Source organism: Thermobia domestica, chromosome 2 (genome assembly GCF_964235325.1).
Source record: "Thermobia domestica chromosome 2, izTheDome1.hap1.1, whole genome shotgun sequence".
NCBI classification, from domain to species: domain Eukaryota; kingdom Metazoa; phylum Arthropoda; class Insecta; order Zygentoma; family Lepismatidae; genus Thermobia; species Thermobia domestica.
The window spans coordinates 34,505,600-34,524,710 of NC_137455.1; the positions used below are offsets into that span (position 1 = coordinate 34,505,600).

Below are 19,111 nucleotides of genomic sequence, written 5' to 3' on the forward strand. Positions count from 1 at the left end.
AAAAAAATACTGCTATAACTCGGAGAAAAAATCAGTTCGTAGAAAGAAATCAGTTCTTTGCATGAACGGTTAGATGAAGGAAATGCTAACTAAGGTGGTACCTATATTTATCCATCTTTCCGATGAAAAGAGAGGGAACATTATTTACTGGAAGTTCTGGTACAGTTAGTAAGTTATCCCGAGAACGGATTTTACATTTAGAGGCCATTCATTTCGTACGTTTTTTTTTCTTTTTTCACGACGTCCATGTTGATGTAGGCCATAAAATGATTAACGATGTGCCATGTCGCCTTTTGGAGGCATAATACTTGTTTTTTAAGAAGTAAATTTGCGACACGCACTTTTAGTTTTACTTTGTAAGAAGAGCTAAAAATGCTTTTGGGCTCCTATTTTTTCAAATTCAATTTCTAGATTTCCAAACTGTGTTTGGCATAAGAATCGCAAGTTTTATTAAACGGTTATGTCAGTCTGTTGACAGATATTAGAGAGAAAGTGATAAGGGACAGAGAGAAGCGTTTAATTAATTAATTAAATTATTTATTTTAAATGCATTCAGCGACTAAGTCTCATTTCCATCCTTAACTCTCTACTCAATCCCAGAGTAGTAGAAATAAATCATTTCCCATTTTAACTTTAATCTCTATATAGATTTTTTGCAATAAATTAACCGCCACAAATATATTTCATTTCCATCCTTGCCTTTAGTATGGGGAACCTGGGTTCGATTCCCCGCGGGAGCTAATGTGGCTCGAATCCCACGTTAAGCTCTATAGTTCCACGTCTTATATAGCCTAGCTGCTGACACGAACACAAAAACCAAACGGGACCGAGGTGGCTCAGTGGTAGAGCTTCACCTCTGGTGCATAGGGTCCCCGGTTAGATCCCATCTCCGGCCAAGTGAGCATTGTAGTGGACAAACACCATGTGTGTGTGTGTTTCCTAAGGTTCTTCTGTTTTCCTCGCACTTTCTTCATTCCACCATATCATTTATTTGTCATCATCACCGTGTCCTTTGGCCTAACCGATATAACCTTAGGACGTAGTTATTTGTAACATCATACGTGAATTTTTAATAATTTGAATTAGATATATTTAATTAATTAAATTTAGATTTCATTTCATTTCTATTTAAACCGCAAGTGATAGAAATAAGTCATTTAAACATGTAAACGTTGATCTTCATACTAGGGATAGGAAAAACCGGTTTTATAAAAACCGGAAACCGGTTTCTAAAAACGAAATCCGAAAAAAACGACATTTTAGATTTCTTCAAAACCGGTTCGGTTTTCACCGAAAGTGGTTTCGGTTTTCTCTAAAAATCGGTTCGGTTTTCACCGAAACTGGTTTAGGTGAAAACTGTTTTGGAAAAGACATAAAACCATTTCTGTGGAAACAGAACTTCTAATGTATAATCCACATCGCAAATTTTAAACCCATTTTCGTGTGTAGGATTATAAGTGAGTTATAGTAAAATGTGAAATGTTGAATTTTATTTGTTGAAGACTAATGAGCAATATACAGTACATGCCTTTAAATTGCCATAAAATCCATCAATAACTCATCTGATTTGTAAAAGTGAACAGCCATATTATCAGTTGAATTGAAATAAGTCATCATCAATAATGTAGCAGCTAGCCGAGGCGCAGGAAGTGGATGCACCATCGTTGGATTGTGAATTGATTGTGTTTGTATAGACTGCCATTGTCCAAATTTTCAGTAGTATGACTTCTTTAGGCAAATCATAATCCTTACAAACACTTCTTATTTCTCTGTAGACCCGCATGAATCATCATGATTGCGTTTTCCAGCTAATTAATTATCCTATTTGTTTCCTTTAATAAATAAAAGCAATTTCTGTGGCTTGAAGAACCGAACATTTTACTGAATTTGTATTGGAAAACTTTCATTCTTGCAATGAAATGCGAAAATTAGAATAATTAAAAAAAATAGCAAGCGGGGCCGTTACAGGAGACATTAAAATTCTTTCTGAGTCGATAAGTATTGTTAAGTAATTGTAAATCTGTAGGTGGGGAGAGAGAAGAATGAAAAACAAGTGTTTGTTGCGTAATAAAACACCCTCTGTCTAGAGAAATCAATTAATACGATAATATACGTATATTGACTAATTTTTATAAATTATGCTTTATTTTCAAAGAAAAGGTATTTTTAGAATTAATTTAACGGCTAATAAAAGGACAAAAATGGCAAAAGAGTTTCATAAAATAAGCTATATTTCAGGCTATAAGCATTTCGTATATTTGAATGGCTAAATGCCTCTTCAAATAGGCTAGATTTAGCCAAGAAAATAGGTTAAATTGGCATCACTGGAGCGGCACTGTTACATCCCAGTGTAGCGTACACGAGAAACTTGATTGGTCGGCTATTTATTGCATAAGTAGTGCGCCTTGTTACTTGAACAATACTGTTTTTGATTTGCCTATCATGTTAGACTTCGATTAAAACGCACATACTGTAACGTATGTGCTTGTTTTAGTAGATTTTCTTTTTGAAAACGTCAAACAAGGTGGTTAAGATGTTCACGAGAAATCATTCATTACTTTGCCTTAACGAACAATTTTATTAATGAAGTTAGGGAACACATTACCCATTCATTTTTTTTTTTTTTTTTTTTTTTTTTTTTGTTGTGGGAGAGTTGTTACGGAAATGGCTCACCCTTACTACTTCCAATTCTGTCGCAGACCCTGAGTTGTACTAAGAACACCATTTAGAACTGTAATTTGCCATGTTTTCCCTTTAACTTTCCTTTCTATAAAAGAAAAAAATAAAAGTTTGTCCCCTTCTCTGTGTGCTCGTCTCTTTCCATGACATTTAAGTAAATCTCCAAAATCTAGGTTGCAGCAGCTTCTACTCTGTGATTGACAGAGCTAAGGAATCCAGGCAGCTTTCCAATTCAAAGTAATCCTTCCAAAAATTCCATCTCTCCTCGAAAGATGGCGCAGCAGTATACGCGAATGGAAAACGACTGGAAATGAACTATCACAAAGAGAGATTTTGGTACAGTAGATCCATATAAAATTTTGCAAAACGTTGTTCTACATAATTCATATGAGATTAGCAGATAAATATATACAATCATGTGTACTTGTATGAGAGTACATTCAGCGCGCTACGTTGATGGCTTTATGACAACAGCATGTTCGATATTAGACGGAATTCATTGTTTTTTGTTGTCTTTACTTGTTGGGATTTCCATCCATTGTTTGGGAACATCTACTATCAGGAGTCATCGGCGTTGCTTACTTCTGATTTATTCAATACTCAAATAACATTCCTACAATATTGCCCAAGGGTGTCGATCCTGGGGGACCAGCCCTCCACATTGCTCATATGGGCCCCTATGTATTTTTATGAATATGTATTATATTTTTATTGTTATATGTATATTTTATGAATATACTATATTTCTCATAATTTGAATTCAATTTATCATAAAGGTTCGATCCCACCTCGCGCCGTGTGGACTTTGTGGTGGACAAACACCGTGCTCGTGGGTTTTCTCGGGGTTCTCCCGTTTCCTCCCACTTTCTTCATTCCACCATTTCACTCATCTCTCATTATCACCGTCTCCTTTAGCCTAACCGGCATAACCGTGGGACGTTAAACTTAAAGATTTCATTTCATTTTTTTCAATTTATCATAAAATCTTCACATATGCCTTCTTAGACCTTTGTCTGCAACCAAATACACATCTGAATGGGTCCCCTCTAAAGTTACAGAGAAATCGGCGCCCTCGGTATTGTCTATAAAGATGTGAAGCAAAGTCAAGCAACCTGTAAGTTCCAGCAATTATTATGGCTAATAGCCATTCATTAATTGATTTGTACTGACGTTCTTTTCTTTTTTTGGGGGAGGGGTCAGCAGCGAGGTTACATAAGACCTGACCAACAGTTTATAGTGGGGTTTGAGCCACTGTATCATACGTAGTCCATTCCATGTTCTCCCTCCGGGAACCGAACATTGGACCTTGTTTACAATAGACAAGCGCTCTTACCACTAGACCATTGATGAAGGCATAGATACTAATTGTATTTTGTGATTCATTATATCAATGAAGACGAAGGACGTAGAGATTATATGTTCAACAAACGTTCCGAGAGCACTTAAAATATTTCCTGTACATCAGTAGAATATCCTATATGTATTGGTGTTGCTTCAGTCGTTTAAAAAGATCGATTAATTCAGCTCGTGTTTTCGGTTACATGGAAAACATATTGGTGTTGCTTCAGTCGTTTTAAAAGATCGATTAATTCAGCTCGTGTTTTCGGTTACATGGAAAACATATTGGTGTTGCTTCAGTCGTTTTAAAAGATCGATTAATTCAGCTCGTGTTTTCGGTTACATGGAAAACATATTGGTGTTGCTTCAGTCGTTTTAAAAGATCGATTAATTCAGCTCGTGTTTTCGGTTATATGGAAAACATATTGGTGTTGCTTCAGTCGTTTTAAAAGATCGATTAATTCAGCTCGTGTTTTCGGTTACATGGAAAACATATTGGTGTTGCTTCAGTCGTTTTAAAAGATCGATTAATTCAGCTCGTGTTTTCGGTTACATGGAAAACATATTGGTGTTGCTTCAGTCGTTTTAAAAGATCGATTAATTCAGCTCGTGTTTTCGGTTACATGGAAAACATATTGGTGTTGCTTCAGTCGTTTTAAAAGATCGATTAATTCAGCTCGTGTTTTCGGTTACATGGAAAACATATTGGTGTTGCTTCAGTCGTTTTAAAAGATCGATTAATTCAGCACGTGTTTTCGGTTACATGGAAAACATAAGCTGAACTATAGCACGGCCAACAAGAGATGGTCCCTGACGTTTCTTATCACATTGCGGTGGGACATTGCAGCCCCTACTTTGATACCAGTGTTACCAACCACGATCACTCTGTCTTATACCATTAATTAAATTGTCACTACAGTTGCACCGAAAAACACGTTGACACGCGAGTAGTGGCAATGTCACTGCGAGCTGTCAGAGACGTTCTCTTACTGGACGCACTTTAACATCTTGTACTGTACATCTCATATAGTGGTATCCATATAATTTTATATGAAAAAAAAATTGGATTCGGGATAGATTTTCATGATGAAAGTAAGTATCTAGAAAGGATTAGTCTTGCGATTGAGAAATCACCTTATGTCTAATCAAATATAGTTATGTACATTTTACACTTCAGTGCGACGATAATCATAATACTTTGTCATTTTTCTAGGGACGTTTAATCAGAACTAGCAATGCATATTCAAATGATAAGTAGCTGTTTGTCTTTGGATATCTAATCAGAACGTTGATGCATATTCTCGTGATAAGGAACTGATTTGTCTACGGATATCTAATCAAAACTCGCCATAGGTATTCTCGTGATAAGCAGCTGGTTTGACTAGGAATATCGCAATGCGTATTTTCCTGACAGGAAACTGATTTGTTGTAGTAGACTCGTATTTAGTCAGAATTCGCGATGCATCTTCTCGTGATGAACTGCTAATTTGTCAAGGGATCAGAACTCGTGATGCATATTTTCGTGTGCGATTCATATTCTCGTGTTAAGCAGCTAATTTGTTAAGGATATCTAATCAGAAGTTGCGACATATTCTTGCGAAGAGTAGCTAATTTGTCTAGGAATATCTCATCAGAATTTGTGATGCATATTCTTGTGATACACAGATGTGTATTTTCGTGATAAGTAAACTTTTCTAGGGATATATAATGTCGATGTCTTTTCTCGTGATAAGAAGCTTATTTATCTAGGGATTTCTAATCAGAGCTTACGATACATATCTTCGTAGTATTTAGATGCGTATTCCCATGATAAGAAGATTTGTATAGAAATAAGCTATATAATGAGAACTCGTAATGCATATTCGAGTGATAAGTAGCTAATTTGTTTAGCGATTTCTAATCAGAGCTACGATTTTGTGATAAGCAACTCGCGATACTTGTCCTCACGTTAAGCAGTTGTAAATGAAGTAACCATATAATAGTAAAATCCCCCTTTTCATGCTGTTTGAGAGGCTCTTTCCATAAGAACACTAATTGCAGATAGAGCCATTTCATTGGCTCTAAAATAGCTATTTCTTGGATTATAATTTTCCAGATAGCACGTTGATTTATATATATATTTGTTTTACTTACGAGTAATTTCGGGTCGTATGTCTTACTATGAAGATGTCTGCCTTACCTTTGGTCTTGAACAACTGTCCTTCATTAATGTTTGTGGAAATGTAATGCCATTCGGAGTCTACGAGGAAATTAAAGAAAAAAAAATCATGTTAAAAATATTTATATAGCTTCACGTTCATAAGCCAATATGGGTGCACGTGAGGAAGCGTGAATCTAAATATGAGAACAAAATCAATAGACAGTGAAACCATATAGGTGCAAGTGCACAAGTGTGAGTATTTTTGAACACATAGAAGATGCCTGTATATGTATATTCCTTTCGATATATAAATAGCTGTTTTCTAACGTAGAAGGAAATCGTGTTATTAGTTCCTGTTCTTCATAATCTTCTCCCTTATCCTTATGTGCATAAAAGAACATGTGTGTTATTCTCTGTATCTATCTATCTATCTATCTATCTATCTATCTATCTATCTATCTATCTATCTATCTATCTATCTATCTATCTATCTATATATATATATATATATATATATATATATACAAATAGATAGATATGTGTGTGTCATCACATTTTCCAATAAAAAAAGTCATCTAGAACCACGAAATCTTGTTCACAGATAAACCTTCAATAGATCTAATCACATACGAAGCAATTTCTTAAATTTTCAACTCGAGCGGGGGATTAGGGTCACACGTTCCAGAAATTCATTCTACAAACCCTATTCGTTAGACAACCAAAACGACTTTACTGTATTGAAGGTTGCATACTTTTCAATTCATGTCAGGAAGGGGCATTTACTGTTTCATTTCAGATGTATGTAGTGTATATGCTACTTTATTTCTCGGAAACTACTGATCAAATCTAAATCAAGTTTCGTGGGCAAGTTGCCCATAGTCTAAGGCAGCGTTTCCCAACCTTTTTCAACTTGCGGCACACTACGGCTGTAACTTGAATTCTCGCGGCACACTCATAGATATTATTATTATTATTATTATTATTATTATTATTATTATTATTATTATTATTATTATTATTATTATTTTATATTATTTGCAAATATAAAATACCATGGTAATTTTTTTCTGTGATTACTGATCTTCTCACAGAAATGAAAGCTCGATCACTGGTTTTCCCCTATGTTAATTCATCATGCTTATTTTTTGTTCTAATTTTAAAAAAGAAAACATTTGCAATGAAATATAGGACTCACATTTTTGAAAATACGCTTTCTTTTTCGAAAACTGTATCCAACCTTTCACTAAAAACGAAGATCACCAAATAACAAACGAAGAAACAAATGTCTTGTACTTTTAACTTTGCTGTTTTAACCAAAACCGGTGCATATTATTGCAATGACACAGCTCGGGATGCGTCGAAGTCAAAACACAGCTGTTGAACAAAGTACAAGTGCGTACCGTACAAGTGCTTCCATTTCTCGGTGTTAGTATGACTCTCAATTGAAGCGTAACATAGCACCTAACCGTGGAAATATGTACGAGCCGAAATACTGTCTGCTACGCAGTAATAGATGTAGAATAATGTATTACAATTACAGTAATTTTTTCCATGGTAGAAATTCATAGTAATGTGAAATACAAAAGTATACATTTTTTTCCCTATGTCTTGCAATTTGGTTGCTATGGAATTTATAATTTTGTTTCGATTTCCTCGCGGCACACCAGCGGTCCCTTCGCGGCACATCAGTGTGCCGCGGCACACCGGTTGGGAAACACTGGTCTAAGGAATAAAGATTGCTATATTTGGGTAGGCCAGATGCAGGCTCAGGTCGACATGTATGTGGTATTTTATTTATCGGCAACTGCTGACAGAATCTGTACTTAAGTTGGTGGGTCGGCCAGGAACAGGCTAGGTTCGGCTCGAGTTATATGTGGCACTTATTTCTGGGTAACTACTGACCGGATCTGAACCAAATTTGGTAGGTAACTAGCAAGGGCGCCCATGTTGTGGTTTCCAAGGGGGAAAGTATAAGTGACATTTCAAATATAGTTTCAAATTTTGCTGTAAGTAATGTAAAAATTCTATTAGGTTTTCGATATTGCCAAGTATAATTTCCTCTTAGGAGGGGGGCGAGCGCCTCACCTTGCCCCCCTGATGGGTGCCCTTGGTAACTAGCCCTTCGTGTAAAGACAAATTATCCTTATATTTTTCATGGCCTAATTTGGTCAGAGCCAAGTTCTGGTTGGCTTGGCTCTGCTATAGTTTTGCGAGCCCCGGAGTTTCTGAATTTGGTTCACCGACAGTTGACTGTATGGAAGGTCGGACGACCGGAAAGCTCGAGGCCGAATGGTCACAGGGACGGATGGACCCGTCACCTCCCTATATATATATATATATCATCTGCCTACTCAATGACGAGATCGCAGGAGTGCAAGGACATTAATGTACCCAAGGTTTACAGTTCGACATATGGTAGCTCTTCTCATAGGGTTACCGGATGTCGATAGCCAAGGCATAGGCTAACCTGTGATGGTCCGTGAGTCCCGTTAGCTTACATTGTGGATGTGGACGGGAACACCTTGGCAGCTTACACAACGTGTGAAAGACCCGAAGGTAACTGACGAGTGTAAATGACTCGGTCCCAAAACAGTGAGAGCTCGTATACTTCAGACATACTGAAGTAGTTCGGCTTTGGATTAATAACCCTATCGGGGAAGTGGAAACGATGCCTATGCGGTATCTCTTGGCACATGCTGAACGACAAAAGGTAGGCAGGGCCACGACCCAAGCCATTCTCCCACAGGAAAACCTGATAAGGGGCATCCCAGATAAGGGTTGGTTTGTGCCGGGTTGTGGTTATACCATGGGATTCGGTAACTTGGTGATTCCGTCTCCAAGAAAAGGTGATCTTGCCTTATAACACTTGGGTGCGGTCACTGCAAATAATGATAAGCTGTTAGCCGCTAGGGGTGCTGTCAAGAATTGTAAGGCTATAACTCAGAATAGCCTTGACTTTATAAACGAATATCTGTTGGCAAATAACGGACCACCCACAAATGCAATGAAGGTCAATAATGAACGTCATTAACAGATGATGACCAGAACGAGTCCCGGCAGACGCTTACCAACCTTTGTCCCAACTAGTTGTATTTGTAGGTATTTTAGTCTCTTTTCAGCCAATAAGCAAACGCGCGTAGTTTCATGTGAGCGATTCAAAATTTGATCTAGAATGGAGGTATCTGCTTTAGTTGACACCCCAAGTATGACTACAATCTCATTTTAAGCAATAAACGCCATCTTGTATCGTAGATCTATTCTCCATATGCTGAAAAGGAAAGTTAAGAGAAAACAGGAGTGAACACAGCTAGAGTGGATTTAAAAGGATCAATTTAACACGGGCCATATAAACACTTTTCATTATACCGTGTGTATCAAAAATCCGGGACAATAGGCCAACTACGTTATGAGTAAATATACGATTATTTTGGTGCCCTTTATATCCAAAATGAAATGTATTCTTTCCGTGCGAAGAACGGACATTCTGGTAGTATTGTATACGTAAGACGCTTTTGGTAAATATAAGTTCTCAAAAATTAAAACCTAATCGCTAAAGCTAAGGAAAGATAAGTTATCTAAGATTCTAATTCTTGTACATAACTTTTAGGACATTAGGTACATTTTCTTCTCTTAGCTTAAATCTACACAATTTTAATTTTTAGCCACGGTAATTTTTCTCAAGAGCCGCCACTGAACGCCTTTAAATTTTTCCACTTTACATCCTCCTTCAGTGCAAACTTTTGGGTGGTATTCTAGTAATTGCTTGAATACGAAAGAAAGTGTAGTATAGCTTTAGATCCATCCATAGTTTGGTTTCGTTTACTTATCACTAGCAAAAACCCAAAGATGAAGAACACCAAAATTTAGGAATGGTAGAAGTATTGTTGATCTTATTCTTTAGATAGTGTGCTTTCGAGTGAAGAAAAAAAGAAAATGGCACTTTTTAACAGCACAAAATGCCTACTGGATACACTGAGAAATATCCGATATCCGCACAGCAGTATATGGTACAAATATAGGGAATCTTCTTGCTTACTACAGAAATCAGTACGAAACATACGTTATCGATACGCTACGTACGCACTGCCCTTAGATGTTACATCATGCAATTGCAGGATGTTTGACAGTCTTTTTTATATTACATACCTATACGTATGTTACATATGTCAGCTATATGTTACATCCGCCTAACTGTATATGAGATTATACACAGTTCTTTCGTTCGCACGGAAAGCACGTCTATTCGAAACACTTACGCGGAAAGTACGTATAAAATATACTTTTTCAGTTATACGTCTGCTGTCTAAAATCTACAGGATTTACACATGTAACCTACGTTTTTACGTACGCCACATACGCTTTTATTTTCTCAGTGTACTTTAGGGTTGTATTCGAAAAACTTGACTACCCTGATTACAATCTTACCTGCACTTTTCTCACACAATTTAACCATTGTAATACACTCTGTAAAGAAAAAATAGCGACACCTCAGTTCTCAAGCCAACTTACACAGAAAACCATAGTTGCAGCCCGTTGGAAGAGAAATAGAAGGAAATGAAGAGTGGGATAGTTTATTTGCGTTATCTGCAACACCTGTGGTGTATGACATCGCTTGCCAATTGTTTGTGTATCAGTAATATTTTCGCTAGATGGCACTGAGTGCGTCTCGTAAAATTATTGTAGTGAGAATTCTGCATTGCATTTGTTATGTGTAAACTGAGGTAAATAGCATTTTATGTTTGTTCTTTGCTTTCTCATTGTTTGGATATCGTCAAGTGGCAAAATTGTTGTTGTGCAGCGTTGTTTGTGTGTGATATTGTTGCTACATGTGGATTGTAAACAAATAAGATGGGTAGGAAATGTGACTTGTTGCCACATGAACAAGACATAATTCTTGCTTTGCGCAACTGAGGCAAGTCACTAAGGGAATAGATGGAATACTGAAAATCCATCGTTCTACGGCAGGAAGAGTAATTCACAAGTAGAAACAGCATAACAAATCGTCCCTTCGTCAACAGTGTGAAAGAAAAAAAGAAAGCATCACCCAGAGCAGATTGCTAAATGAAATCAACAGCACTGCAGGTTTAAGGAGTGATTTCCCCAAAAATAGTTTTTGTAGTTTGACATGATCTTGGAACTGCAGTCACTCGTACAACTATATTGTCTTGACTGTATGAAGAGAATATTACAAAGAAGAAACCGAGTAGAAAGTCGAAACTGACAAAACACAGAGGACTTCAACATGAAGTTTTGTGAGTCGATATGCAACTTGGACTTACGACAACTGCAAGCACGTCGTTTTCTTCGTTGAAAAGAAGTTTAGAATAGTGGGAAACGATGGTGGTGTGAAGTTGTAGATACGAACAAGCAAGGAACTTGACAAGGATTTTGTTTAAGAGATACAAATATTCAGTTACTGAGTGATTTCATCGGCTTGGTTAACCGTTAAAGACGTCAGAACGACGAAAGGATCGTTTGATGCACGAAAATATCTTCAAATTCTAGTACGTAAAGTTCTTGCAACAGCTAAAGATGACTTTTCTGAAGAAAATTTGGACTACTTCCTCTTCCAGGACGATAATGCTTCATGTCACCGAGCGTAAATCGTTCAAGAATATGACTATTTAGAGACTCATGTAGCCTACAAACTCATCTGATATGAATCCAGTTGAAAATTTGTGGATCAATATGAGCAGAAGATTCAATAGACAACTATCTCAAATAGAATGGAGTTCAACTAACAGATAATCCGGGTGTTATTCCGTGAAATCGAGGTTGCATTTTGCAATAGCCTTGTTACCAAAGGGCTCCGATGATTCACTGCACTGCAGAAAGCCCATGGTGCACATACAAAATATTAGTTTGGTGTATGGTGCTTCCTAATGTTTGCACACAATATGTTTTACCCTTAAGAAATTCCATTTCTTGTTTTCTGCTATTGTTGTTGATCTTTTTCAGTTTTATGTATAACTCTTCCTATAAACGATTTTGCTCAAAACACACATAGCTACTTATATGTGCATATAAATTCATTAAATTCATGTCAAAAGCCTGAAACTTTGGCGCAAGTATTAAGAATGAACTGCTCATTAGGAATATGCATTGTAATATTATCAGGAATTCATGTACAAAATCATATTGATTAAAGTATGTTGCGAAAACCATATCCGAGCAAGTGTCGCTATTTTTTCTTTACAGAGTGTACTATTAACAATTTAAGCATAGAAAGTTATTGAATAAAGATGAATTAAAAAGGAATATTGTAATATCTGATTGTAAGATGCTATTTTTCACGGATTTAAAGTGGATAACTTTAATCACTTTTATCAAAAAAATATGATTCTTGTGGGTTATCAAGTTTTTTTTCTATCACACCATTCAGTTATAGAATAACCCAAATAAAGAGGTTAACTATTTATGATAAGTGAAAATAATTTTGTCATCTTCAGTAAAAAAAATTATATAGGTTAGTTTTTACTGTATGTCATTATCTCCTGTGATGTCTTTCAATAGCCAGAAAGAATAATCATCATAAGCATTCGTACCGGCTGCATTTTTGCTACGGGTAGAAAATGTTTATCAAAGGTAGTACAGTGCACGTATCTAGCAAGACTGTGGTGAAATTTACAGTATAAAGTGTAGGACAACAAAATAAAAACATAATATGAAGTGACACTGAAGTATACCTCATAGTACGCAAACACTGAACTATATCTCTAGCATGCAGGACATTGAAGTATACTTCATAATACGCAGGACACTGAAGTATAGCTTATAATATGCAGGACACTGAAGTATACTTCGTAGTATACATCTTAGTATTAAGTATACCTCATAGTATAAAGTGAATGACAACAAAATGAAGACATAATATGAAGTGACTGAATATACCTCATGGTATGCAGGACACTGAAGTATACCTCATACTATAAATAGTATGACAACAAAAATGAAGACATAATATGAAATAACACTGAAGTTTATTCTCGTAGTATACAGAACACTGCGGTATATCTTATAGCAATGCATATTTGTTGATGCATATATTTTCTGAAATTGTTAGGGTAAGACAAAAAAAAAATAAATAAATAAATAAATAAATAAAAATAAAAATAAAAATAATAAATAAATAAATAAATAAATATGCTCGTTTGCTTAAACTTTCAAGTCGAAAAAGTCATTGGAATAAAGTAAGTATTTATTACAGTATTAACAGAATGGCCAGAATGTTTTTCTTAACCTCTCAGGCCGGTATTCAAATACTTAGCAGTGTATTTAAATTGCCCTAGAAAAATAATTTTTACAATATGCTACAAAATTATTGATCACAAAACAAACTATTTAGATCCCATTTTGAGTACGGTTTTTATTCGAACGTACAGTACACGCGTGCGGCGGGTCTGCGTGAGGAGTTATACATACACACAACATATAACCAGACCGGAAGCCAGTCAAAAAAGTTTTTTCGGGGGGGGGGGCGGTAAAAGTTAGGGGGGCCCGAACCAACCATATTATAGTTCATTTGCAAGCCTACCGTGACAATTTTAAGGGGCCCGGCTCACCCTAGCCCTCCAGTAGATACAGGCCTGCATATAACTGGAAAGAGTACTTCATTTTTTTAAAGACGTTTTAAAATACATTTATTATATATTTATGTAACATTATGACACCTAATACTTACAAGGGTAAGTATTCGTCGGCGGCTGCGGGGCTGAGGGTAAAGGCCTTGATCTTCGGTGCAGGTAGACGAAGAGGCTGATGAGCGCAATGCAGATGAGAACAATGATGCTAGCAGCGACCACGATAAATGCAGTCATACTCATCCCAAAAATCATTTGTTTTGCTAGATCTGTAAAAAAAAATAAATAAACAATCAAGTAGTAGATTGTTTTACATGTAATCCATTCCATAATTTTTAATTACCAATATATACGAGGTATGATTAAAAAATACGCCGGATAATTTTATTAGAAACAAAGTAACAAGCTAACATTTAATTTGATTTAATCTCCTTCAAAGTGCTGTCCTTGGTTAGCAATACACGTATCCCAACGTTGTATCCATGTCTGGAAGAATTTCTGGAAGGCTTCTTTTCGAAGGGCGTTCAACTGTTCTGTTTTAACCCTCTCAACGTCAGGAATGGTGGCATAACGTTTTCCTTTAAGCACGGTTTTAATTTTTGGGAAGAACTAGAAGTCGCATGGTGCTATATCTGGAGAGCACAGCGAATGTGGACAGACAGGAATTTTTTTTTTCGGCCCAAAACTCGCAGATCAAAAGCAAGGAGTGGCACAGCACGTTTTCACAGTGAAGAAGGAAGCTATTTGCAAATTTAATCGGCGGATAAAATTTTTTTCACAGACCTATACGAAATGTTTAGTTCTTTGAAAAGCTCTCGAATAGTCATTCGCCTGTTCGAAGAAATCATTTGTGCTATTTTTTGCGTTTTCATCTGTCTTTAACGTTAAAGCACGTCTCGAGTGTCGCTCGTTTTCAACCAACTCCTTGCCGTTTGGGAAATTTTGTTCAGTTGGAAAATATACAGTTAATCAGCATATTGTGTCTATGTTTTTTGTTTGTCTTCCCGTAACGATACTCATATCATGCCAATACTGCTCTTAACGCATATATTCTTAATAGCTACGAACACCCAAATTATTTATAGCATGTTTCCCGGCCTATTTCTCCTACACTATAGTGATCGTAAGGAGTCGTGAAGCTGGATCTACATCTACTAATTTCCGCACCCAATAGAACGTAAGAATGTGTCCCAGTCATCAATCCCCATCGATGAAACTTTGCCAGTTTCATTTTTCGCGCTATACGAAGAGCATTTCCGAAGGTTATAGTATTATCGGATTGCCGCTTAGTTTCGTTTTGTTTATTTTTGTTGTTGTTGTTGTTGTTGTTGTTTGATATGTTTGCTATTATTATTGTTATCGTTTAATACAAATGATGGTTAGTATTCGTCTATAGTTCTTTAAGAGCTTTTATTGTCACTCGTTCGTCAGTTTGGCAACATTGTTGGTGCGTTTCTGCCGTTTCACTTTTTCTCTCGAGTGTGCGTCACCGAATTCTTCCGATGCATCACACCTGAGGCAAAGCAGATCTGTGATTGGTGGAGAGCCCAGGTTTCACGAGTCGTCACGATCATTATATTAGTACATTGATTTTGATTATTATTGATACATGAATGAAGCATGGCCTAATTTAGAGTTAACTGCTGTATCGCCGGACCAATTTTAGAAAATTTATCGAGTCAATTGGATAAGTTATTTAAATTTGTGAGGAAGAATGTGTAAAAGTCAGGTAAGGGGAATAGTAAAAGTTAAGAAAGTGGTTGTATTTGTTGGTTGTTTCTGATATTGTAAGCAGCACTGTATGTGGAGGCGGATGGACTATTTCACGGACAGGTACACTGTTTTTTTACTATACGGACCCATTGATTGTAGAATGTAGAGTCAAATTTGGACAAGTCTTTAAATTGCCCATTTCGTGTCGAGAACAGAACCCAACCAACCTTGCGAGACTTCTAACCCGTTCCTACTCCTCCTTCTACTATTACTACAACTACTCTAACAGCACAAGATGTGTTAGGCATGTGCCATTTAGGTGTCCCAGCTACTTTTTAAGTACCCGACACTTGGTACATATGGTATTCATGTGCTAAGTATGTACTTCAGCTACCTAAAGTTTTAGATGTTTGTTACACCTAATTGATATTTGCGACTATGTACCACAAATGTAGCATTTATATACCTGGCTCAGTTTCGCACTATGATAATCATTTTTTTATGTCGTCACTTGGAACATATATCTTTCATATTTGAGGTACCTCCATTAGGTGCATACTTTTTCAGATACTTGTGACACATAATTGATATCTGCAGCGACGCACGAATGACAGTCAGCTGATTGCATTTGCTCATGCGCAGTAAACATGCAACGGTTTCTCGCGCTCTCTGCTCCACTTTCTATCCTTCTAGTACACAATCGCTTAGAAAAAAATAAGCAACAAATGCATCAAATTTGGGAGATGAATATAGAAGAAGGAAATGACATAACTGGTGAATAACAATTAAGATGAATATTTCACGTAGTGAGGGATAAAGAATTGTTTGTTTTAGATGCCAACTGTCGCCGATCATTTGAAAGTGAATATGGAAGAGCCATGAAATAAAGTAAAGAGACGCGCGTCATTTTGTTATAAAACTACATGGCAAAGCGGATTTTATCTGATCTCAAACGGTTATACTCGAATATACAGGGTTACGAGAGCACTTTGTTTAGCCAAATTAAAAAGACCCCAATGATTTATCCCCCAACAAGCGACGCTTTCTTCATCGTCTCCGTGGCCAAGTCGGAAGAGGACGCGCCTAGTACAGAGGGTTGGTAGTTCGCGCCCACCCACGGATGCTTTTTTTCTTTCTTTTTAAAATGTTTTTTAGATTGAGCATAATGTAAACACATTACGCATAAAGGCAATTTAACATATTTTGGGAAGTAATTTTCGCTTACGGTATGGGGAAAAACATACTAGGTAAGTTCCTTAGGTACATGACAGGCATGTGCCTAGGGGCGCGGACATAGACTGTGACTATCACTTGCCATCCATGTGATTTCTCTCTCATAGGTACATGAGGCACATACTGGGCACATTCTGGGCACATAGACATATGTCTGCTATGTAATTGTGCTGTTAGGGTACTACTCTTATTCCTCGTCCTACTACTACTACTACTTATAGGGCCTACTATGAATCTGTATAGCAATACTGCACGCCTAATGTAACGTAATCTAACGTAACTTAAAGTGATCCAACCAAATATAACCGAATGCAGTACATTTTTGTACTTTTTTCGATTTTCAAATTGATCGATTCAGCACTAATGCCCTAACTTATGTTTTTATCACATTAGTTTTTCCTAGAGGGTCCCTTAGGGGAAGAAAACATCCGTAGCAACAGTATAGGTTAAAATTGAGAACATTAACTTCATTTTATTTATTTTAATTGAATCGCAAAAGAACCAGTTTCTTTCTCTTTTAAAACACATTTTAAACACTACGATTTTAACACCGTTTATTGTATTATAACCGATTGCAATTAATTCTCCTTTACTCATAAACATCCAACTACATAATTGTTAAGTAAGAAATAAATAATAATTGAGAGATTCTTCCAACGAATTGACCACAAAATGTAAAAATAAATATGGCAAACGCAATTTTATATTTGCCGCTATAAAGTTAGCATGTGAAAACTCTTCAAACATTTCGATTGTATCTAAATACAAGATACGTTTAACTTAGAGTTAAAAAACTTGAGTGATTAGAAAAAGAAGATTTAGAAGAGTGAGAGATTTAGGTAAGGAACAAATTGAGATATTAGATAGTGTGTTCAAGGGTGCGAAGTCGTAACAGTCGTCGTGGAGGAAGAAGGGAGACAGAAGCTTAAAAAACTCTTGACACTCAAATGTTTCGACGTACAAGGTCCATAATTGCTAAACTATGTAAGATTGGGAATACGTTAACCATTAGTTATCCATTAATTAAGTCTACATGTGAAACATAAATGTTAATTACCAGTATATTATATGAACTACTGTAATTAATTTGGAAGATGCTGAAAATACTATTTTATTCTCCTCCAGTAAGTTTTTAGTGAGGAAGAATTTTCTGCTAAAAATATAAAGTGGGAGGAATTCCCCCCCCCTCATTGTTCCTACGATTTCGCACCCTGGATACGTCGTAAGAAACTATAAAAATAAAAGAAAATACCAATCAATTTATGTGACTCAATGATATTGTGTAAGAGCACAACTGGCTCAATATCACTGCACTTGCAGTTAAATGCGTATCCTTAGGGGGAGGGGGAGGATTCAAATACAGATTGGTTGTAAATTCAATACCTACTTTTAATTTAGATTATCCTACAAAATAGCACCAGCTCTAGCCGGCGTGTAATACTAATGTGAGGTTTACCATTTATGATTTCAGAAGTTGATGCAAGCGAAAACCACAAAATGCCTGGTGTATACAGCGTAGAAGACAGAACTAAGATTGCCGCCAGGTATGAAGTTTCGTGGTTGGTGGTGCAAGTGCAGAGATGGAATGGCCTGCACGCAACCCCGACTTAACCCCATGCGATTTCTTACTTTGTGGTGGGCTAAGGAACTAGTGTACAAGTTCAACAAACAAAATATCCGTGAAGTGTTCGCAAATGTTCCAGTTGAGATGCTAAGAAGAGCCGTAAATTCTGCTCCTAAAAGATTGCAGAAGTGTGTGGAAAATGCGAGTATATAGTTGAAATGTAGCGTAATAACCAAATGGTACACCCTAAGAAAGTATTCAATGGAAATAAAACTGTGATAGGCTTTTCACTTTTTGAAATATTCATTGTTACAAATAGGTACTGATTTTAGAATCACCCTGTACATTTCACAAAACCATTCTCTCCGTGCAAAGAACGGGCATTCCAGCTACATGCGAAATATATGTTACTTAACAGTGTATATGCATTATTGCATGTAATTAATTTGGAAGTCAATTAAATATGAATTGTAACGTTGGTTTATACAGAAATTTCAAAGATTTTTACGAACAAATATAAACAATTCGCATATTAATAATTTTATTTTAAAATATAATATTTTATTTACTGATATTCGTACTGTTATTTGACGATCACCAGCAGGGTTCAGATACGTGGAGTTATGTTGTATAATTTTACTTACGTGTACATTCTGCGCTTGTGGCTTCGTCCGACCAATCTCCGCAATGGTTGATATCATCGCACACAAGATCTTTACTAATGCAGAATTCTTTGAGAGTGCAGCGGAAGTCCACAGTGCAGTGGTCTAGAACGAGATCAAAACAAACAGAAAAGCAAATCAATATTATTTTCTGTAGGCAAAATACTAGTTTTTACTTAGCTATAACCATGTAAGTTAGCTT

At 36.4% G+C, this 19,111-nt stretch overlaps 1 protein-coding gene across 3 annotated transcripts in view; it reads right to left on the bottom strand.

Annotated features, from left to right (window-relative positions):
* Positions 1 to 19,111, bottom strand: part of loaf (low-density lipoprotein receptor domain containing lost and found) — a 699,718-nt gene that overhangs the window by 28,637 nt on the left and 651,970 nt on the right. For 2 of the 3 annotated variants that reach the window (XR_014128520.1, XM_081740562.1), the window contains exons 4-5: positions 18,892 to 19,014; positions 13,839 to 14,006 (exon numbers count right to left, since the gene is read on the bottom strand). Coding sequence is in view for 2 of the 3 variants with exons in the window: in XM_081740562.1 (XP_081596688.1) it covers positions 13,839 to 14,006; positions 18,892 to 19,014 (291 nt within the window). In the remaining variant the exon portion in view is untranslated. Of the gene's footprint in view, positions 1 to 6,196; positions 6,257 to 13,838; positions 14,007 to 18,891; positions 19,015 to 19,111 lie in introns of all 3 variants that reach the window. The other variant, XM_081740552.1, reaches the window with a different exon arrangement.